The 15,333-nt window shown below is 26.4% G+C and overlaps 1 protein-coding gene across 1 annotated transcript; it reads right to left on the bottom strand.

Annotated features, from left to right (window-relative positions):
- Positions 1–1,059: 1,059 nt before the first annotated feature.
- LOC107614020 (FCS-Like Zinc finger 10) lies at positions 1,060–4,230 on the bottom strand. The gene is made up of 3 exons (XM_016316230.3): positions 3,837–4,230; positions 2,116–3,244; positions 1,060–1,667 (listed from the first exon to the last, which is right to left on the bottom strand). The coding sequence occupies exons 2-3, from the start codon at positions 3,222–3,224 to the stop codon at positions 1,508–1,510; spliced, it is 1,269 nt and encodes a 422-aa protein (XP_016171716.1). The 5' UTR covers positions 3,225–3,244; positions 3,837–4,230; the 3' UTR covers positions 1,060–1,507.
- Between the last annotated feature and the right edge of the window lie 11,103 nt (positions 4,231–15,333).

Raw genomic sequence — 15,333 nt, 5'->3', positions numbered from 1 at the left:
ATGAAATAGCTTATCCAAGGTATAATGACTTAATGAGATAGTATATTATTTTTCCTTTGGCTAAGATTTTTTCATTCGAAAATTTTGGGTAAATAGTCAAATTCATTCCTAAAAAATTGTTCATTTTTCAAATTAGTCTCCAAAAGAATTTTTTAATTAAATCTATCCTTCAAAAATTTTAAATTAATCGCATTAGTCCTTCTGTCATTTTCTTTGTTGACGGTTACAAAATTTGTTAATGTGGCATGTTAGGTGATAGTACAATACACATATGAATCTTAATTGACTATTAGCATGATAAATTTATGAAATTAGATCAAATCAAAACCTAATTGAGAGAATAACTTGAGGCATTAAAATCTCTCAATTTGGAGTTGATTTGATGTAATTTCATAAATTTATCATGTTAGCAATAAAAGTGACCAAAAATCTAAAACGACTAATTTAAAATCTTTAAAAAACGAATTTGACTAAAAACACTTTCAAATAATAATTTAAAAAATGAGTGATCTTCCGAAAACTAATTTAACTATTTACTCTAAAAAACTAATTTAACTATTTACTCTAAAAAAATTTGATGACGTCGTAAAATTTTAATGACACTAGTCTAACGCAGTAATATCCAAGAAAAAGTGTTATAAATGTAATATTATAGATATTCTAAATTGTAAGTGAATTTTAAAATTTAAATTGATAATTATTTATAAAGGTAACCTAGTTTTTTTTTTTTTTTTTTATCATAGATATGAGACTCGAACCCGCAACCTCTTAATCGAATATGGAAAAACTATGTCATTTGAACTATTACTCATTAGTAAAGGTAATCTAGCTTAATTAACTAAGTTATTTGACTATAAATAACCTCGTTGTTGTGTTTTAAATTAAGCATTCATTAACTAAAATCATCTCTTATTCTGTGTATTTTCTTTCCTCCTGTTCTCTAAACCCTCATTCTTAAATTTATATACTTTTTTTTCTATAATAAATATTAATTTTTTGACCAGTTTTTTAGATCAGTAGTCAAGCCAAATATGATTAGGGTTAAAATGGAAATAAAACTTTGGAAGTCAAACCCCCCAATCCTCTTTATAAGTTATAGATAATAACATGAGTTACTGATACTACAACCAAACATCAAAAAGATAAGGGAAGCCGGAAAAATGTGCTTCAACCCTTCAATAGTTTAACTTCAGCATGAGACTATTCAGTTTTTCATAAGATACAAACTCTGCTTCATATATAAAAGAAAGAAACCAATCTCCGAAGCTTAAACGTGAAGCAGAAACCACCAAAGACCCTATCAAAGCTTGAAAATTGATCAGACACCAACAATGGCGGATGCATGCAAACGCGACGATGTACAAAATGACCATCCATGGCTGCTGATAGATGCACATAAAACAGCTCATAGTGTAACAGATGATCGTGGTGCGTCCACGCCTTCTCATTGCTCAATTCAGAGGAACTGTGGGGAGTTTAGGAATATGAACTAGACTCGAGTATAGTTCTATCTATTAGATGTGATGATTCCAGTCTCAAAAAGTTTCTCACCATGTTCTTGATTTGGAGGGTTCTTAGAAGGAGTATTATCTGATTCTTCCTCTAACTCCTCGTCATTCATGATCTCCAAGGCGCGGCATGTTAGACTGCAAAATGCTCTTTCACCCCTGCAGTGTTGTTGTAAAAGAACATCCAAATCTTAATTAGAATCAAATTCAATCATTCAAAGAAGACAGTTCAATTTCATCCTAATGACAAGCCGAGTAATCACAAATGTAGAGATAGGTACCCACAGGTTCGGGTTGTATTGTCATCCCTACACAAACGGGCAATCGATGCGAGGGAGATTTTAATTAAGGGAATTTCTATACATACTAAATTAGTAGGATTTATGGTTTCTCTTCAACAAATAAATGTGTATAGAGTAATGATGATTCTTCCTATTTGGTGTCTATACAAGTTGTCCTAATTCTTGAATGTTGTATAAATTATAACCTATGCCATTGTGAGTGAAATTTTGAATTAGAAAGATCTTTAGTTCACTATTAAGAAGCTACATCATCACTAAGAATATATAACAAGATGGAAATGTAATAGTACTAAGTTCTAACTCACCTATACATGTAAATATCTTTACCCTCTTCAAGCTTCTTGTTGCAATGGTGGCAGAAACTTAGGAACTCACTAGAGGGATAATGGATTGGAGTTTGTAGCAGGGATACTACTCCCTTCTCCTTTTCCATCTCTTCATTTTTAAGATGATTCTTGAACTCATCGTTGTTGTCATGATGAGTCTCCAAGATGCAATCACAAAAAATGTGAGTTGTTTTGGGATTCGGGCCTCGCGAAATCACACATGTGTAGTCCTCAGAGTTTTCAATCTCATTAGCTGATAAAGACTTTATGAATTCATTGGAACAAGAGCACATGGAAAGTGTGTTTTTAGAGTAGTTCTTGCTTCCTCCAATAAAATGAGGAGGGGAGCTCAATTGGGTGGTTGTGTTCATCACAACCACATCTTTCAAAGCAAAATCGTCCTTGTTTGGATCGGTATTCCACGAATTAACCAAATCAGAATAAAGGGTCTTCAACGGACTACAAGAATCCAATGAACATGACCTTGTTTTCCCAAAAATCTCATGGTCTAAACCACTATCTCCAATCTCAAATAGAACACTAGACTCACTACCACCCTTTTGGAGAATAGATCCAATTTTTTGTGTTGTGAAAGGAGGAGGAGCCTTACAAAAATCTTTAGGCAATGACTTTGATGATGATGAATCAAAATTGGAGTAATCCAAATAGGCCTTTTCACAATTTGAGGCCTTGGGAGTAACACTAATGTTCTTGCTCTCAGAACACCTTAGAATCTTCCCATTGAACTTGGGACAATCTTCCAATGAATCTATAAGGCTTAGTCCTACTTTGCAACAATCCCAACTCCTTTGATTACATGATGATTTTGGGGTCCTAATATTAACATGGTTCCCAAGATTTGAAAGAACTCTAGAATCTAATGGAGAAGTAGGGCTTCTAACTGAATCAGCATCTAAAAGACCTTTAGGACCAAAACCAACAAAGAGACATGGGACATTGTTGAAAATTGAATGCTTTTGTTGAGTTTTGTTTTGCCCCAAAGCAAGGAACTGATGAGAATAGTGATCAGAATTTGAATCCATTTGGTTCTGATCCTTCTGCTGTGACCTGCTCCTCTTTCTCAGCATTATCTCAAACACAAAAGAACCTGTTCAATAATCAGACCAACATATATTGAATGAACAATTTTTTAAAAAATAATAATAATTTAAGTATGAATGGATAAAGAAATAACACTAAATAGGGATAAAGCTTGAAACTTTGAATCCATATCACACTAATCAAATGAAATTTAATGCCTTTTTCCATCGCTTTGGGGGGGGGGGGGGGGGGGGGAGGGAGTACCATTGAAATTGGTAGATTCTATGTTGACCTCCCAAAAAATATATGAAAGTACATAAATGAAGAAGCTCAAGAAAATGGAAGCTATTAATTTCCACCATGCAAGACCCAAAATGGGAACTAAGAAAAGGGGGGGATTAAAAATAAAATAAAAAATAAAATAAAAATGATGATAAAGGACACCAACAACAGAGATAGCACACTGCAACAGAACAGCATCATAAAAATAAAAATACTACCAACAACAGAGATAGCACACTGCAACAGAACAGCATCAGAAAAATAAAAATACTAAAAGCACCAAGAAGAAGAAGAAGAAGAAGAAGAAGGAAATGGAACAATCATAGCAAAAGGAAATAAATTTATTTTTAAAAAAAAAGTAAAAAAGAAAAACCCACCTGGGATTCTTTCTTTTGTTTCTCTTTCTCTATATGAAGAACACCACAGAGATGAGATGATGCTGTGAATGAAGAAGAGAACTCACAAAACAAAGCACAAATGCAGTTACGAAATAGAAAAAGAAAAAAATAAAATGACAATGGAGTATGTGTTTGTGAAACTTGTTGCAGTTACTAGTACTACTCATAGGTCATAACTCACTACTCTCTCTCTCTCTCTCTCGCTAATGCATGCCTCAAAATCAGAGCGAAGCAGTGAGCTTCTGAAATACTCTTCTCTCTCTTTCTCTCTCTTTCTCTAGAATAAATGTGGTAGTACTATACAGAATACAAATACAATGCTGAATTTCTTCTGTACCAGCCCACAGAATTGAGAATTGTTTTTGTGGTTTGTACGTTCCCCATTTTACCTCCATTGTTCATTGCATTAATATTCATTTTTTTTTCCTTTTAGTTTTTTTTTTTATGTTACGTTTGTTACATGTAATTGGTAATCTGCATCAATTAAGAAAACTCTGTTTTAATTAATTCATCCATGATGTGAAGGGTTATGAATATGATATTAGAATTAAATTTTTAACTTCACAAGTAGTTTCGTTAGGACAAATTTTTAGGCGATTTTTTTTTGTTGAAATGAAACGAGTGATTTTCTAATATTATAATTTTTTATGTTTTTAAATTGTGGAAGAAATTAAAATGGGAGAATTTGACTTTTTTTTTTTTTAATTGAAAGGACTAGTTTTTATACTCAAAAAATTAGAAGTCTGATTTTTGTATTTTTTAAAAATTAAAAAGTCTAATTTATATATTTTAAATTAAACAGTTTCATATTTAAAATTAGCATCTAACCATTCATAATTTAAAAAAATACAGATGTCATTTCAATATTAAAAATAAAAAATAATTTTTTACACATCTCATATCTAAATTAACAATAGCTTTTTATTTATTTTAAAATAACTAATTTTTATATTATTTGTAAAAATAATCATACAAAAATATGATTATATTTTATATCATTAATATATTAAAATTAGACTCTTTATTTTTATTAGCAAACTTTATTAAGAATATAAAAAAATTATAGATATAAACATTAGAAGTTTCGATTTTTTTTTATTCCTAACAAATATTTTAAAATAGGATTCTGCTAGGGAGACAATAAACTTTTGAGTTACAAAAATAAACATCCTCCATACTATCTAGAATAGATAATAAACATCTTCCCAAAAGTTTAAACTGATTTTAGGTTCACCAAAGATCAAACTCTTGACATTTCGGATCTAGCGCTTTAATACCATGTCATGATACCACTCATCCCAAAAGTTTCAGCTAATAAAAAAAGGTAACACTAATAATTATATTTCTAATATTCCCTAAACCTTCATTGTACACATTGTATAAATATTTCATTGCCTCCTCATGCTTTCCCTTTAAAATATGATCTGTTAACAATACTTTTAACTTTTTTGTTTTGGTAACAATAACTTTTTTTTATTTGAGAGTACATTGGAAGTGTTTGAATTGGCCTTGAAATCTTGAATTCCTTTTTTGGTTGAAGAATTGGCCTCACATTACATCTTGATAATGATGAATATGGACAGTAATTAATTACCGGTTAAGTTTCTTTTAGACAGTATTAATTACCGGTTAAGTTGTTACACATCATGCTTAAACACATGTCTCTTCTAATAAATGGTCCTTAGGAATTTAGTCAATTTACAAATAGAACATTTTCATAAAAAAAAAACCACAAAATAAAATTCATTAAAATAATCAAAATTTAATTTTTAATTCTCTTATACTTTTTGAGTGCTCAGTAGCTAAATTTTAAACATATTTACAATTTTAATAAGTACATTGAATAAGCTAGTTAAGGTTATTATTTATAAAAAGATTAATTGTTTTCTGTTGATAAATACATTATAAATATATTGAAAAATTTAACTATTTAAATTTTGAAGGGTTTTTTTTATCAAGCATCTTACTGCAAAAATTGGGTAAAATGGGAGCTAATAAACATCAAAAGTCCAATATGAATTTTTAGTGTATTTTAATGTAAAGTAGTAAATATTAATTTTTTTATTTATTTAAAAAAAAACATCTTACTTAGTACATTTAATATTTTACGCGTTGCTCGTGTAATTTCTGAATTATTAACTCTTCCCTATACTTTTTTATAATAAAAATGTAAGAATCCCAAAATGAAAAGTGACTATGATAAAGGCAAGGGGGTAAGTGATGACAATGATTAAGAATCTTATTCCCTTTATTACTGTATGTTTGTTACTATTACTATCTAATTATTGAGAAAGATTAAAGTTTAATTAAAAAATTTACTAGCTGACTGGTTTCTTATGTATTATTTTAAAAGTAAAAGATACAACATACAAGTATTTATATAAAAATAATTTTTTTTATTTTTAATATATTAAATATAATAGGATTACATAAACAGCACAAATTGGTTACAAATCACTTAGTATAATTTTTTTATTTCGTTTTTTAATGAATTATAAGAAAAATTAAATATATTGGACTTTTTCCATTTTTTATAAAATATAAAAATATTTAATTCCTAAAATAAATTAAAAAAATTATTTTCTATAATCACTTTTTTTTTCATAAAGTTCACCTTGAACTTCTAAAACTACAGTTTTTGTTGAAAAAAAAAGTTTGATATTCTAAATAAGTTAATCCCTTTTAAGACAAAGTTCACACGTCCAACCAAAAAAAAAAAAAAAAAAAAGAGACAAAGTTCAAGACTTGTGACCATCAATTGATAATACTCTCATGTTTATTTAAAATATTAAAATTAAAAAATTTTAAATAAACATATTTGTATTAATTTTAAAATTATTTAGAATAATATTATTATATTTATTTAAAATAAAAAATTCTAAAAAAATAAGAATATGTTATTTAAAAATTTTAATTTAAAAATTAATAATTGAATCGTAAGAATCAAATATTTAAATATTTAAAAGTTTAATCGATATTCAATTTAATAAAATAATATATTTAAAAAAAAATTGTATTTTATTATTTTAAACTCATTAATTATTAAAAAATTTATCGGTTCAACTAATGAGTTAATTTTTTGATTGATTTTTTTTTTTAATTTTTTAACTTAGTGGTTGCCAATCAACTTTTGTTTGAATTGCGATTTTCAATTAACATAATTAAATTGACTAATTTAGTATAATTCTAAAATTCATGATAAAATTATTTTATACAACCAGAATATCAAAATTAATTTTTTATAAATTTTAAAAAAATACTGTTAAATTATTAGTGAACTTTACTCAATTAAATTTGCCTTGGTGGCAACGTAAACCAATCTTCTTTTTAACCATTTGTCAGCATCGAAAGAAAAAAAAAATTAAATTAAACGCTAAAACAGAAGAGAGAGAGAGAGAGATGGTGAAGGATGAACAGTGTGTCTTTTGCAGTGAGAGTGATCAGAAAACGACAAAAGAGAGGGTGTGTGATGATTGAATAAAACTGACAATGGGCCATGCTCATGGGTCAGTTGACTGAGTTAAAATGGGCCCACAACTGCTCAAAGAATAGAAAGAGAAAAAAAATTGAAAATTTTTAAATATTTTAAAATATCAATATTATTAATATATATTTTTTATAATTAAATTAACAATTAAAATGACTAGAATATCAATATTTTAAAAACAGTTAAAATTCTTGAAAAAAATTAATATTAATTAAAAAACTAGAATATATATATATATATATTTTTTTTTTACCAAAAGATAGGAGACTCGAACTCACGACCTCTTAATTGAGTATAGGGAGACTATGCCATTTGAGCTATAACTCATTGGCAAACTAAAACATATATTATTCATTAAAAATATTAATATTAAATTAAGATAATATGTTTTATTAAAATATAGAAAAAATATATTTTTTATATTAATAATTATTTTTTATAATTAATTTTACTGTACGCATCACATTATGGAAATAACAATACCGAAAACTTTTAACTTGAAAGTGGCTTACCAATCAATCAGTGTGTTAGTAGTGTTTTTAACCTTTTTAGTTTTTTATGTGTTCTCGGTGGTTGTTGTCGTTTTCTGAAACTCAGCTTTTCATGATTAGATTTTAGTACTCAGAAAGAAAGAGAGTTAAGGAGGGCAGGCACGTGTGCACCTTCATCTTCTATCTCCATATAAATCCAACGGTCCTCATTGCAAGATTCTTCTACAATGCAATTATTTACCATTTATTTATTTTTCTTTTTTCTTTTGGTACCGAATTTGTTTTTTTAAATATTTCTATGCTGCCTTTTATGGAGGTCCGGATCCAGTGCCTTAAACACGTGTTATAATATGAATGGCGTGTTGGTTTAGACTTTGTTCTTTTACACTTTTGATTACTTTTTAGTTTTTGCTTTTCGGTTCTCAATTAGACAATTACTAATATAGAAAGAAAAAGTTCAAAAAACTAATAGTTTTATTAAAATTTAATTAATAAAAATATTAGTTAGTAATTTATTATATAAATTTATTATTTTTAATTATTAATTTAATTATTTTATTTTAACTTTTTAATTTAATAATTTAATAATATATTTTATTTTATAATTTTAAATATTAATAATTAATTAATAATTAAAATAATAAAATATATTTTTTGTCTAATATTTTTTTTAATAATATTACTTCTGAATTATTTATCATTCTAGAAAATTAACGTCATTCAACTTTAAGTATTATTTATCTTTAAGGGTTTAATTTCTTATTAAAAAAAAACTTAGATTATTTTAAAGATTTTACCGTCTCGTATTTTAATACAATTATATTATATTATTTGTACATCAAAATTAATTACAAAATTAGTTATTAATATAAAATATATATTAAAATATAAATATACATTATAAATAAATTGAACAATATATATATATATATAGAAACACATTAGTAGTTATTTTTAGTGACTAATTTTAGCATATAAATAATATTTTTAATTTTAAAAACACACATTAAAAATATTATTAAAAAATATTATATTAAAAATTATTAAAAATACAACTTTCTATATTTCTAATACATTAATTAAATACATCAAAAAATTCAAAAAAATTATTATATTCTTAAAATATTTAAAAAACTTTTAATTTTTATTAAGTACAAAATAAATATATTAGACTTTTTAAAATTAATTTTTTTAATATAAATCGTCTATATTAAGAACTTTAAAACACTTGTTAGCAAAATTATATATTTAGTCATACTAATTAATAATAGGAATTTCTTTTTTGTTTCATTTGGCTATTAACTGAGGCACACAATAATCCAAAGTTCAATCTAGATTTTAATCTTAAAAATAATTCCAATCGAAAAAGCAAACTCGTTTATTAGTTAATAATTGAGTAATTTAGTATAGAGAGATATTTTCACGAAACCAACCTGGTATTATTACTATAAAGTATAAAGACTACAATCATCACTTATCGATGATCAATTATTCAATTAGAAGTTTAAAACTACTATTTTTCATGTGTTAATCAGTTATTCCTGCATTTATAAGTGAACCACGCACGTAACTATATATGCTAATTAGCCACAAAAGCAGTTAGTAATATGGTAACTTTTCACACTATTGAAAACTAGTGGGGAATAATAATAGGTATTATATCTGCTACTAATTCATTTTTTATTCATGTTATGGTTTAAAATTAATTAATCATATAATAATAATTAATATAGGAATTGATAAGAAGATAAGGCTTTTAGTTTGATATTTAATATATGTTTTTAGTTTTAATCTTAGAAGATAAAAAATTCTGTTTTTTTTAATAGAAAGACAAAATATAAGAGATAAAGCATGAATAAGAGATTAAATATACCAATCTAAGAAAAAAGTTTGGTAACAAAAAAGTTTCAGCTATATATAATTAGCCAAAATTTTTTATAATATATTTTATTTATATTATTTAATAACAGTTTTATTTTTTAGTTCAATTTCTTATTATTTCACTTATCATATTCTTATCAATTCTATTTATTAATTATATTAATTATAATATTATATTCCTTACTATTAGACATTCTTTTAATCAATACTTAATATTTTTTTTATAATTTAATTTTTATATTTAAAAATATAATAAAGATTAATACTAATAATTAATAACGGTTATAATTTATCATTGTAATTGAGATTTTTGCTCTGCTCCTTCGCTTAATGGAGATATAATAATATCACATAAATTCAATAATTGTAATTGATTATTATCATAAACGCTTTTTTGTTTTATTATTATTATTATTATTATTATTATTATTATCGTTTTTATTGTAATTAATTTTCTATTTTTGTTAAGTCATTTATCATTATTCAATGGAGAGATATAAAATCTGAAAACTACCCTAATATGATTTTGTTTCCGTTAATTCAATTATTTTCATTCAAAATTCACAACTCTAATACCATTGTAAGCACATCAATTAGAATAGGTTAAGAAATTTTACAAGAAATCATCTTTGTCATTACAAATAGTATGTCATTTGAATTCTACCTTAATACGGTACCTATGGTAGAAAATGTTGAAGAATTTGAACATACAACAGATGGACTCACTCGACGAGGTTGTTGTCAATCAATCAATTTTTGAGAATATGAAAAACTCTACTAGTTTTGATGAGGTATGGTAATAAACTGATTAATTTTTTTTGTGTGTTTTTATGTACATTTATAATTATATTGTACTAACTAAGTTCATACACATAACATTCATACGTTTATATACATAACATCCATAATTACATACAACTAACATCTAAAAATTAAATTTATGTTTATTAGATATTATATCCATACACATATCATTTTTTAGTTATTGCTTACGTAACTATAAAATTAACATAGATGTTTTTAAATTTTATCATAATTGAATTTAAAAAACTTCAAATTCTTAAATTAATTTATTCAATTGATAAATTTACTCATAACATCCATAAATTCATACACATAACATCCATAATTTCATATTAATAACATCCATAATTTTGTACTCATAATTTTCATAATTTCATACATACGATGTCTATAATTAATAAATTTTTATAATCAATATTATCAAATTTTAAACTATACGTCTTATTGTATTCTTCAAATTATCTCATATGTGTACTAATAGATCATGATTTTAATTATTTTAATATTTTTATTTAATATTCGTATGTATACTTATTTATTGATTTTAATATGACGAGTTCATAATTATTTTTAAAAATTTATTTTTTAATTTTTGTTTATATTTTATATTTTATTTTTTATTTTTTAATAGTTTATATGTAAAATATAAATTATATAGTAGAAGTTGTTAAAAATTTTTAATTTAACTTCTATAATTTTTGCAAAGAATTATTGCATTTTAATGGATAATAATGTGATTGAGAGATGTTAGGGATTTGATTTGGGAAAAACTAAAATTGATTTTGGAAAGAACATTAATGACTTCAAACATGCAACAAAATGGTAGGTGATAAGAAGAATAAGTGATAAAGAGGTGTATATCACTTGCTTACAAAGAGAATAAGAATTTTTAAGTGATATTTCTATATTGTAATTATTCTTTGGCTACCTAACACTCTTTCCAATCTAAATACTCTAATGTGTATTGTAGACCATGACATGAAGAATACAAATATTATTTTTATAGTTGTTAATTAGTTTATATATTAGTTTAATTTTTTGTATTTTTATTTAGTTAGTAGATTAGATTTTATATTAGTGGATTTAAAATTTTTATTTTTAACTTAATATGAAATGTATAAATACCTCTAAAGCTATTATAATAATCTAACAACCACACAAAAATTAAAAGAGTGAATAACCATTTTTTGGTTTCATAATAAAATTATAGTATAGACAAATGAAATTAAGTGAGTTCTCTTATTATTACCTGAGAAAATTAAAATGAACATAGAATAATTTTTTTATGTTCAATTTTAATTTATTCCAAATTATAATATCTACAAATAAGGTTGAGTAAATTTATTTTTTATTACAACAAAAAATTATATAAAAATAGAATAATTTTATTTTATTTAATTTTAATTTATTCTTTTCATTTTTATTTTTATTTATTTTTTCATTTAATTTCAATAATTGTCTTCTTATTTATCATACCCTAATTTTCTTTATATATAACAAGCATCTCATACAGCCCATATATCTATTGGCTGGACTGCTTTTTTATATTTTTAAGGATTAATATATAATTTATTAAATTAAAATAGCACAGTTATATAAGTATAGATATGTTTATATAAGAAATATTAGGTGATTAATATTTATTTTTATTTTTAAATATATTTGAATTAACACAAATTAATTCTTTTTTTATATACTGAAAATATTAGATCCCTAATATATATATTAAATAGAAAAAATATAATTAAATATTTAAAATAAGTAAAAAAATAACTTGAAAAAGAATCAGATTTGACTCCTGTAATTATGAGTTAAAAAACCCCACGTCCAGAAAGAAAATAACATTAACCAGCAAAGAACATTTTACTCCTCCTTTGCGCGTGACCAACTACGACTTACAACTACACGATGCCGTGCCTCGCTTCTTCGACCTTTGAAATCCAGCTTATATTGCCGAAATTAATCCACTTGATAATTACAAAAGCCATGTTAATTGGGCGAGAGTAGTAGTATGTGAAACCCAAAATTGGAACTCCAAATTTAAAAACAAACTTTATTTTATTTTATAATTTATCTCTCAATGGCTTTTTGGAATGTGGCAGGCATTCAATTGGCAAAGGTGTATGTGGAAAAGGGTTATAGATCCAAGAAAAATGTAAAAACAGTGCATAGGTTCAACATCTACATTGAATATGCACGCTATCAATAGCTAGCTACCTATATATGGCTATAACTTAATAGAACCCTACCTAGCCGGGCTACCATACCAATAAAGGCTTCTATGCTATATCTGCTGCCTCTGCTTATTTTGCAAGAAATAATAATCATCACGCCAACACCCTACTTCTACTACTTAATATTTATATAAAAAGGAAGTTACATTATTAAATTAATTGCGATTCTAAATTATACAATTACTACAATTGAGATTTGTTTATATACAAGTATAATTTTCTTTCTATGTAAACAGTCACAACTTGTAGGATTTTAGAAATTTTTATCAGAAGTGAATAAAGATTGGATATATTTGTATCTGATTCGTAAATTTTAAATATTATTTGATCTATAAAATTATCGGATCGATCTAATCTACATTCTAATAAAATTGAATCACAAATATTACACTTAGCTTGTATCTGCGAATTTAATTTGTAAATCTGCAGTTCCACAACACATAATAAATAAATAAATATATAATTAAATATTATATATAGTTAAATTTAGTTTTTCTCATTTGAAAATTTAAATTTTTTTTTTTAGCGCATCTCACGCATCTCACTCCCTACAAAAATTAACATTTTGTATAATAATACATAAAAAAGATATGGTATGTATGGCTATCTGATTTTGAGAGGTGGTGGACAATTTTAGATTCACTAAAAGAACATTTTTAGAGTTAGACATATGTCTTTATTAAGAAGGAAGAGTGTAAGAAGTAGCTCATTTATTTCTTTTCAATTATTTGGAATATCTAGTTAGAAAAGAACAAGGGAATCTTTCATAACAAGAACTTAGGTATAGAAGAATTTTTTCATAGATCGGTTGCTAGTTCTAATGCATGAAGTAGTGTGGATCCTTTTGTTATTGATAACAATGTCGAAGATGATATTCGAGATATATATCTCACATTTTGTTTAATTTGGTTGCGGATTTTGTGTCCTAATTCGTCTTTTTTTTTTTACTTTATTGTGTTGAATTCGTTTGTTAAAAAAAAGTATAATAATTATTTAATAGTATAATTGTTTTATAAAAATCATTTGTTAAAATAATTTTTAATAAGATAACTACTTAATTTTAAGCGAAATGATATTTTTTATCCTATATTTATATTTTATATAATTTTTTAATATAAAGTTTCTAATTTGTAATGCTCTAAATTTATTAGAAATAAGTTTTTTAAAATATTTTCTATTTTGCGGATATATTCGATATTCGATTCGAAAAATGTGCGGAACGGATCGAATCAGATCTGATGAATTTGTTGAGGATCGAATCGAGATTTTAGTTATATCTGAGCCGTGTGCAACCCTAATTTTCATGTAAACTACAGTGACATGTGTGCGGATTTCTTTGAAAGCGTAACAATGCATATACCTCTTTTACTCGTAATGGTTTATGATGAGACAAAGCAAAGTGGAAAAAGATGTGGGAGGCGGTCAAGGTGATGTTGGTGGCGATGTGGGAGCCAGTGAAGGTCTTGTAGAGATTGGCTATGATGGAGGCACATTCAAAGTTGGTGGATCTAGTAGACAGATGTTTGCAGGTTCTAGCTAATAGTCAGATGTTTGTGGGGTCTAGCAGTCAGCTGTTCAGCAACCTTTCTAATATGATGTTCGCTGATTTCGATAATCCTAGCCCTATGGAGGAGCAATATGGAGGTTCTCAATTCTATGCGGAGATTGCAGATATGCTACGAAAAGACGAGGGACAACATTATAGACCACAGATGCTAGAGGTGCATCCACATATGCCATAGGTGTAGCCACAGATACCGGAGTTGTAGCCACATTTCATAGCGGACCTGAATGAGCTAGTCACAAGTCCATATGACATAGGATTTGCATTAGGGCGGGGGACGCCTCCATCAGCATTTGGTGCTCTATTTCCTCCACTAGCAACTGATATCAAGTACAGAGAGGCCAGAGGGTGAGACGACCACCTAGATGTGGCATCAGGTCTCATTTACTACTTGGAGTTGTGCATGATGCTGACGACAATGATGATGATGAGTAGTAGGCTGTCTAAGGTTGTTAGTTTCTCAGTCACTTGTTATGTTTAATTTATTGTTGATACATGTCCTATTATGTATTTTTGTTATGTTTGAACTTTGTTTATGCATTTATGAATATTATTATGATAAATACTATGTCGCTGGCATGTGATTATAAGTTATGTGAGTCGCATGTTAAATTAATAATTCAGGTCTAAATGGATAAAAATTGGAGCAAATTGAAAGAAGTGCATAACCATTAAAAAGCTAGTTAGGAGTACAAAAGATAAACAAAGTGAAACAACTACATAACCATAAAAAAAAACCTACATAGTACAAAAATAGGCTACAACAAGTACATAAATTATAAAAACAAAAATCATAAACTAAATGTTACTGCCTACAGTGGATCCTCGCTGGTCACAGTTCCTCCGAGTATGACCAGGCTACCGAAGAGACCACATCGATTGTGCTAGTTAGGATCAGCCTCATCCATGTTGTTATGAATTCTGGTGGTTCTTGGACGCCCTTCACTTGCACGTCTCATTCAAAGATCAGGAATGACGATGGGCCCATCATTCGGTGGCCAAAACCCTTCTAGAA

This window comes from Arachis ipaensis, chromosome B8, assembly GCF_059453495.1.
Source record: "Arachis ipaensis isolate K30076 ecotype BB chromosome B8, ASM5945349v1, whole genome shotgun sequence".
Classification (NCBI taxonomy): Eukaryota; Viridiplantae; Streptophyta; class Magnoliopsida; order Fabales; family Fabaceae; genus Arachis; species Arachis ipaensis.
This window is presented reverse-complemented; position numbering and strand designations above follow the sequence as displayed.